The sequence below is a fragment of the Physeter macrocephalus genome, chromosome 5, assembly GCF_002837175.3.
Source record: "Physeter macrocephalus isolate SW-GA chromosome 5, ASM283717v5, whole genome shotgun sequence".
In the NCBI taxonomy this organism is placed as follows: Eukaryota; Metazoa; Chordata; class Mammalia; order Artiodactyla; family Physeteridae; genus Physeter; species Physeter macrocephalus.
The window spans coordinates 3,602,462-3,611,634 of NC_041218.1; the positions used below are offsets into that span (position 1 = coordinate 3,602,462).

Sequence of the window (9,173 nt, forward strand, 5' to 3'; positions counted from 1 at the left end):
TGGTGATGATGGTGGTGATGGTGGTGATGATGGTGGTGATTGTGATGATGGTGATGGTGATGATGGTGGTGATGGTGGTGATGGTGATTGTGGTGATGATGGTGGTGATGATGATGATGGTGATGGTGATGATGGTGATGATGATGGTGGTGATGATGATGATGGTGATGGTGATGATGGTGGTGATGATGGTGGTGATGGTGGTGATGATGGTGGTGATGATGATGGTGGTGATGGTGATGATGGTGGTGATGGTGGTGATGATGGTGGTGATGGTGGTGATGATGATGATGGTGATGGTGATTGTGGTGATGATGGTGATGATGGTGGTGATGGTGGTGATGGTGGTGTTGGTGGTGGTGACTGTGATGATGATGATGGTGGTGGTGGTGGTGATAATGATGTGATGATGGTGATGGTGATGATGGTGGTGATGGTGATTGTGGTGATGATGGTGGTGATGATGATGATGGTGGTGGTGACAGTGATGATGATGGTGGTGGTGGTGACGGTGACAGTAAGGAAGAAGAAGGGGAGGAGGCACAGACAGAGGAGAAAGGAGGAAGAAGAGGAGAAGAATGAGGTTGCCATAGTGATGATGGTGGTAGGTGGTGGTGGTGGTGGTGGTGGTGGTGGGTGGTGACTCCAAGTCTACCACAGGGAAACTGTTCCAGAGGCAAAATAAATGCTTGCATTTTGGGGGTCCATGGGCAATTTGCCTGCTACATTGTAGACACTCAATAATCACTAATTGAATGAATTAATGTTCTGATAATTTCTAAAGCTCATCTCAGCTCCACAACATTTGATAATCCTATGAATGTATAGTAGTCTTTCTGTGGATCTTCACATTTAGACTTGTAATGTAAACAATGCATGAATTTTTTGTGGTACTTGTAAAAATCCATTATGAAGGCACAGTTAATCACCACAGTTATTTCATCCACTTTAAGCTATTACATCTTCAGGGAGCAGGAAGAAAGGGACTGATCAGGAAGAGGAATAAGTGAAAGAAAAGTTGGAGGGGGGCAGCTAAAAGGGTAGGGGGAAAACAGTTATGGTCCCTCACATTCTTGAAGTGCCTGGTCTCTGGGGAGACCTGACCACTTGGTTAATTTGCAATAAAACTTCACACTGTGCTTACATTTACAAAGGAAGAATCCACTTAAGAAAGCTCCTGGACACCAAAGTCATGTTTATTTGAACCACAGGTGGTCTTATGAGTAGACTTAACCTGCTAAAACAGAGAGACTGGGCATTTTCTGCTGGGCACAAGGCCACTTCTCAACTGCTTGTATTAACGCCTAACTTTGTGGATATAACAAAATCTTGGCTGCCTTCCTCTGGCCAGAAAGCCAGCACATCTCAGGACCAGCTCTATGCATCTGCAGCATAAATTAGCTCATGAGATACAAACACCTTTCAACAGTAACCAACACCGGTTCCTGCAGAAACTTAGGTGCCCCTGGGCCTCCAGATCTCTGTTTACACTTTTAAAATTTTTTGCACAGGGAAAGCTGGTTTAGGCCAAGTCTGAGACCATGGGCACCCTAATATGAAGATTTCCCTATATTATTTTAGCACCTCATGGAGTCTTTGCAGGGCCCCCTCTGACCTGCTCTGAACCCTATACCTTTGAACCAAGTTTATACACCATCTTTGAAACTCCTTCTCAGGAAGAATGAGGAAATCACATCCTTCCTGCACTTTGTTTCACGACTGCCTTTGGTCACTCCCTGTTTTGTCTCCGGAATGACTTTGTGCTCCTTAAGAAGAGAGTAATCATCTTTTATTCCCAAGATCAGGCCCAGAGCACACTATCCATGCTTACCTCCTTCCTCCACAATGGGTAAATACAAACAGGAAGCAGATGCTAAGTCCCCCTCAAACCCAAAGGTAAAATTACTTCCTCAGTCAAATGACAAAGACCTTGGCTCTATCTATGTTTTGGATTTCCATGTGCCCCCCACTGGCATTCACAATACACTGCTCTCATTTCTCCCCAATTCCGTCTTATAAAATACATTCCCTCTGAGATTCAGCTACTTCTTTAATTTTTAAACAAGTGAATCTAAGGATCAGAAATTAATACCTAAGCCATAGTGGAGGACAAAGGAGAAGCTATTGCCCTCGTGGGAGACTAAAGGCAAAAAGTCAATGCTGGTTGATTTTCAAGAGTTTGTGAAGTGTAAGAAGCATTTCAGAGGAGTCTGACAGCAAGAAAACGTAATCACATGGTGTCACTCAACACAACAGTAGTGGAAAGAGCACAAAAGGGGAAGTGAGGAGACAGGCTTCCAGCCACAGCTGTGTCACTAACTAGCTCTGTGACCTCAGAAAATTCACTTAAGCTCTCTGGGCCTCATTTACTATAGAAGCCAGGATGTGAACTAGACCTCTAGCATTCCACTACAAAGGTTCTTTGACCTGAGGATTAATTTTCAAGTGCATCCCACTGAGGCTAAGACTAAATGCAAACAGTATCCATGGAGATAGCAGCAGAGGTTCTAGGACCAGACTACACAAGAGGGATGCAGCAAAGCCTGCAGAAGATGGGGAGCAGTCATTTACATCTTTCCTCTCAGGACTGCACTCTAAAAATTATTTCAGACCCAACTACAGGAAATAGACTGTTTTGAACCGAAACATGAATTATAAACATACTGCCTTTTGCCACCAGTTCTATTTTGCTTTATTGTTAAAAAAAAAAAAAAATCAGCCCAAAGAAGATTTCATCCAGATTAAAGTTCAAGAGGAAAATTAATTTATCTGCATCTATGCACGAGGCTCTGCTGTTTCATTAGACAGCATCCTAGAAGAAACCTTTAGTTCCTTTTGGCCCTTGTATCTAGTTGGAGTGAAAGCAAGAAGAGCACAAAAGGGAATAAAGAACATGGAGAAAGGAGGAAGGCTCAGCTGTGTCTCTCCCTGTCCTGTTGCTTAGCAACATCTCACATCTCCGTCTGAGAAATTATGATTCAGGGAGGCGACACGGAGGACCCATTTCTCACGAAGGAGCAGCCTGATTTTACCAGATACACATTTTCTTAGACTGATAATAAGATGGTGAACACAGCAAGAGCTCTGAGGATCCACTTCTACAGCCAGAGAGAGAAGGTAAAAGGCAAACTACGAAACCCAAACTCTCAAAAAGTGGCAGGGAGTGGGAGAGTGCTTTCTCACGTGCACTCAGGACTCAGGACTCACCACTTATCCACTTAGCCTCGGGATCATGGATTTTGAAATCTTCACTGAAGAGATCTTCCACAGTCACCTTCTTCTTTTGAGACAGACTGTTATCTTCCGCTAGAAAAGAATGAGGCAAATGGTCAAAAATGTTATTTTTTGGTAAAAAAAAAAAAAAAAAAGAGGACTATAAAACATTCTGATTGCCATTCAGAAATAGTATACACAGTAAAACATAATTTCTATAAGTAAGTGCTGAACAGAAGCATGCTTTCTGTCTTTAGCTAAGCTATCAAAAACTATGGTAAGGGGAATCACTGTTCAGCAAAGTGGCATCATTACGCCCCCTCTGCCTGCAAAACATGAATGATCGTGTTTCTTAGATATGAAGGTAAATAGTTGTTTCAAAACTGACTGATGAGCAATAAGGCGGTAATAGTCAAGAAAGGAAAGGATCTCAGCTCTTCAGGTAACCAGTCATTCATGAAGCATTTATAACGCCAACTGCAGATAACATGGTGGATGCTGAAAATTCCAAGACAACTAACACATTCCTGAGGTATTGATTCTCCATGTGCCTCACTGTCCCTGGCTGCCTTTAGGTTGGGGATTAGTCCTTCAGATAGAATCACGCCCCAAATTCTGTGTGCAAACTACCAGATTTTGCCCTCCCTAACCTGGATCACCAGGCTTGGGAGCAAGCACCTGGGATAAGACTTAAACACCCATCCCAAGAGGCAATGTTTAGTTAGCTAAGGGCCCCAGCGGGGAGACTTTAGAAACCTGGCAGCTTTTATCCTGTTTCCTGAGGTTGAAGTGTCTGGGGTTTTAGATCTGCCTCAGAAGACGTTCTCTCCAGTGGCACAAAAATCCATTCATCTACTTTGAAAAGACAAAGGGCGGTCTGGGCATCTGACCTGTGAGACTAAAGCAGATTCAACCCACAGAACAGGACACCAAACCACCTTCACTTCCTTTATAATAATAAGAAACTCTTCATCTTAACCATTTCTGATGTACATCATTTACCTAGAATGTTTATTTATGATCCCGCCCTCTTAAATAAAAGATGCCAGCTGTTGTGGTACTTTTCCTGAAGATTCAGGTCCTCGTTTCTTCCGTTTTGTGTTGGGCTGCTGTGTGGGGTATTCTCAGTGCTAATTAAGGTGTGGAGGTCTGTGTGCATCCTACGTGAGGTGGGTTCAGATCAGTATGTTTTTACATTTTGAGGTTTGGTTGTTATGTCTGTTTCTCTCCTCAATTTCTGGCTGTTGAGCCACCTTCACTTCTTGGGCTGTCACAATGCTTGCCCTCAACAGTACCCTTTGCCTCTTTCAACTTTCTGTTTCAAAATCTGTGGCAGGTTGGGAAAACAAAAAGAATTTTTGTTATAGTACATAATGAAATAAGAATATAGAATCTCTGAATGAAATCTCCAAAGCCTCTTCTAGAATTCTAGCGTGTAGATTTTGTTACATCTCCTATGGTTTCTTTCTTTTGGCCTCCCTGCATGTGACAGATTACTGAAATTCTCAGAAACGTTGCACACTGACTGATTTCTTGCATATCAAATAGGATTAATGTGTGTAAAAGTCTTTTGAAATTTACAGAATGATAAGGTTCAAGGTGGCCTTCTTGTTAGACCTGATTATATATGGGGCTCTCCCAGGGGCTGATCAAAGCATGTTAAAACCAAACCAAGTTCTTCCCTCTAGGACCTTCCTATCTGCAATTGAAGCAGCCCCGAAAAAAGATACACCGCTTCAAACACAATGCATTTCAGTATGGAAGACAGAAAATAAATGAAAATTTTAAAGATTACTAGACAACGGTCTAATAAAAGTTATATCGTGATCTAGTAATTAAGAAGTATACTTGCAACTAGTTGATAAGTAAGTGCACAGTACAGTGATTATAGACAACAATACTATATTATAAACATCAAACTTGTTAAGAGACTAGATCTTAATTATTCCTACCGAAAAAAAAGATAATTATGTGACCTTATAGAGGGTGTTAGCTAACCCTACAAAGGCAATCATATTGTAATATATAAATGTATCAAATCAACATGTTGTACACCTGAAACTTACACAATGTTATATGTCAAATATATTTCAATTAAAATACAATAAATAAAATTTAAAAAGAACAAAGAATAAAAATTTCAGAGACACTCAAGTATACGGTCAGAAAATAATCATACTAAAACTTAAATTTTATCTAAGTAAACACCATTATTCAGGGATGATTCTAGAGCCACATTTTGGTTATCCACATGTCTAATAAGAAAAGAGTGAAAGACTGCCATTTCAACAAACTTTGGGTAAGCTATGAAAAGCCAATTTATTCACTTTATAAAAAATTTTCTTTTCACAAATGACTAGGAATTCATCCAAAAAAAAAAATTTTTGTTTTTTTTTTGCTGCGCCACATGGCATGCGGCACGTCCCCGACCAGGGGTCGAATCCGTGCCCCCTGCATTGGAAGCGTGGCTTCTTAACCACTGCACCACCAGGGAAGCCCAAAAATGTGTTTTATATTTAAAAAACTATTGTTTCCTCTGTTTTTAAAACATACTTTAAAATCTCACACAACTTAAATAGGGACAGCTTGTGACGGCGGCATTATGATATACACTATACAAAGTGCTCTGCCCAAGCCAGGACACTTGATTGTGTCAATCATCAGCTCTGCCTCCTCAAAACCATCACCGCTGGCCTCTCTGGACCTTGACGGCTTGTTCACATGGGCAAGTGCTATCTGAGTTACTGACTTACAGCCTGATGCATTCCAAAAACCCTTTGAGGTGGTGACAAGCACGAGTGACTGCCATGTTCAGGAGTCACGCTGAGCCCTGAAGCGTCACAAATGAAAGACCTTATAGCTGACCTTAAGAATCTCACAGAGCAATGGAACCAAGGCTGAGAGAGTGACCACACTGCAGCAGTGACAGGGCTGAGGGCATCAGGACCTGGCGTGCTAATATTTAAGGAGACTGCAGAATAAAAAGTAGGGGGAATTCCAGAAAGAATTCTTTGAGAAAAGAACCCCCTAGCCACGATAAAAGAGATAAAAGAAGAACATTCAAGCTAGGAGGATTGCAAAGGCATGAAGGCATCGGTGAATGCAGTATTTTCAGGAAATTGTGAGCATGTCGACATTGGCTCAGTAGAAAGTGTGAGTTGAAGATGTCTCGAGATGAAGGTAGATTCTCTCATTATATCTGATATTCTGAAATTCCATTAGAAAATGTCTGCTTGTGGATCTTCTTTAAACATCCTGCTTCCCAGTCAGTACTATTTTCAGTCTAAGAACTACTTTCTCTGGATCAGGAATATTACCGGTAACTGTCTCAGTCAACATTACTGCTCCATCCTTCCAGACCGCACTGGACCTGCATAGGAGCGTTTAGGTCAAGCCTCCACACTCCTAGTTTTTTCTTTCACATCTTTGGCATTTTTACGTCTTTGGGAGCATTAGCATGATTTCTTCAGCTCCGTCTTCCACTTTATCTACTTGCATGATTTCTTCAGCTCCATTTTCCACTTTACTTATTCTCTAGTGTGTCTAACTCTTTCATTTCACTACTGAGTTTTAAGTTTTTAAATATTTATATTTTAATTTCTAATATTCCTAATTAGCTTTTTCTCAAGATCATCAACTCTTACAGTTGCAAGCTCTTTTATCACATCGATCATTAAAAAAAACACAAACCCCTAAAGTGTCATTTTCTGTTTTCCCTAGTTGATTTATATTTCTTTGGAGTTAAGTTCTTATATGTGTTAAGCTGGTGTGCTGCTTTTAGGGGATGGTTTCTGTGGGTCCTTTGATCTTGGCTGTAAGGTTGTCTCCTGCAAGTGTCCTGGGTCATGAGAGACTCCTGGTGGTGTGGTCACAAGAATGTCCTGGGCAGTCAGAGGGTCCATCCGGGTAATGGCTCTCACCAGGCCTGTGTGGCCATTTGGGCTGGAGCCCTTTCAGAGATTCAAGAACCTCTGAACATAAATGCCATTTTAAGGCAGGGGGCACTTGTCCAGCCTCTGGCCTCCATAGACACCAGTATCCTATCCTCTCCTGTTGGGCCTGACTTCAGCCTCTGTTCCTTTAGGGTGGCAGGGGTTTGGCCTTACTTGCTGCTGTAGGGTTTTACCTGGTCCTTCTTCTAAGGATACTTTTCTATTCTAGGTATAGGAAGAACTCCCTTTCTGGCTTTTGACTGCAGCTACATTTTTACTCTATATCTTCTCTCATTTCTAAATGCTTGAAATGAAAAGGAAAAACTTCTATGCTCAACCTGTCATCTATAAATGAAAATCAACATACACATGGAGATCTAAGAAGTGGCCCGTGGCTCTTAGAGTTTGGACTTTATCCTGAAGAAAATTTGGGGATGATTGAAAAGTGAAGTTTCCTTCAGTCCTATAGTTAGATAACCACATGGCACTTGTAATTAACTTGGCATCTTGGTTAGCTCACTGGCATGCAAAGGTCTGTTATAATCTGTAGTGATGTAGTTGTTCTTTGTGTAGGTCAATACTTAATGCAAGGCTCCTTTCCATTCCTGATGCTTGTTAAATAGTTATGTTGTTAAATAGTACAATTATTGGACAACATTTTGGAACCTCTTCTCCAGAGATTTTTAATATTAGAAACAAATCCCTTGACCGTAAAGCAGGTTAATCTGACGCATAATCTTCCCAGGTGTTTTCAATCACTGCTGGGGGGCGGGGGTTTAGCTACTGACAAACCCAATGTGATAACAGAGAAAACCTACCCAGATTAGTCAGAAGTCTCTTGTAAACTCTGCTTTTGTTAGAAATTGGAAGAACTGACAACTCTAAAATGTTTTGCAGTCTTTGGAGGATTCTGACAGTTATTACTTCTCGATCCTACAAGAAGGAGGACGAAGGAAAGCCATTTTATGGAAGGTAAACCTGAGCTCCTGAGAGGCTGAGTGGCTTCTCCAAAGATTCATGGGAAGGCAGGAAAGCTAACATTAACCACATTTGCAGAACTTAAATATTGACATTATTCACAGAATCTGGCTTGTTCACAACCTATTCCAGAACTGGGATGCTAATAAAATCACAAAATGCAGGTAATGTTAATGATGATCCTGATAAAACACTATGTTCTCCAGGTAAAAAAGTTTTCTGTAAATAAAGAAAAGGTTGGAAAAAAACATTTTAAGGCATACATTTCCTTAATTAGAAAAAACTTAGCCACCAAATCAGATTAACAAGGAACTCATACTATCAATATAATGACTGGCACATAGCAAGTGGTCACCCTGCTACGAGTACTTTGGCTGATGTCAAGTACTAAGTGCTTTCAAAACTCGAAGGGGACAAGGACAGTGTGGGTGAGTCAGAAGTAGCTCCACAGAGAGACAGACCCCAACCTGAGACTCAGAGTAAAACTACTCTTACATTTAGAATAAGTCACTGGGTCCCATTTGTTTATTTTTGTTTTTATTTCCATTTCTCTAGGAGGTGGGTCAAAAAGGATCTTGCTGTGATTTATGTCATGGAGTGTTCCGCCTCTGTTTTCCTCTTAGAGTTTGATAGTGTCTGGCCTTACATTTAGGTCTTTAACTCATTTTGAGTTTATTTTTGTGTATGGTGTTAGGGAGTGTTCTAATTTCATACTTTTACATGTACCTGTCCAGTTTTCCCAGCACCACTTATTGAAGAGGCTTTCTTTTCTCCACTGTATATTCTTGCCTCCTTTATCAAAGATAAGGTGACCATATGTGTGTGGGTTTATCTCTGGGCTTTCTATCCTGTTCCATTGACCTATATTTCTGTTTTTGTGCCAGTACCATACTGTCTTGATTACTGTAGCCTTGTAGTATAATCTGAAGTCAGGGAGCCTGATTCCTCCAGCTCCATTTTTCGTTCTCAAGATTGCTTTGGCTATTCGGGGTCTTTTGTGTTTCCATACAAATTGTGAAATTTTTTGTTCTACTTCTGTGAAAAATGCCA

General features: G+C 41.0%; 1 protein-coding gene across 1 annotated transcript in view; it reads right to left on the bottom strand.

Moving 5' to 3' along the window:
- Positions 1 to 9,173, bottom strand: part of DPP6 (dipeptidyl peptidase like 6) — an 824,646-nt gene that overhangs the window by 382,421 nt on the left and 433,052 nt on the right. The window contains exon 3 of the mRNA XM_024129132.3: positions 3,208 to 3,306. Coding sequence (XP_023984900.1) covers positions 3,208 to 3,306 — 99 coding nt within the window. The remainder of the gene's footprint in view (positions 1 to 3,207; positions 3,307 to 9,173) is intronic.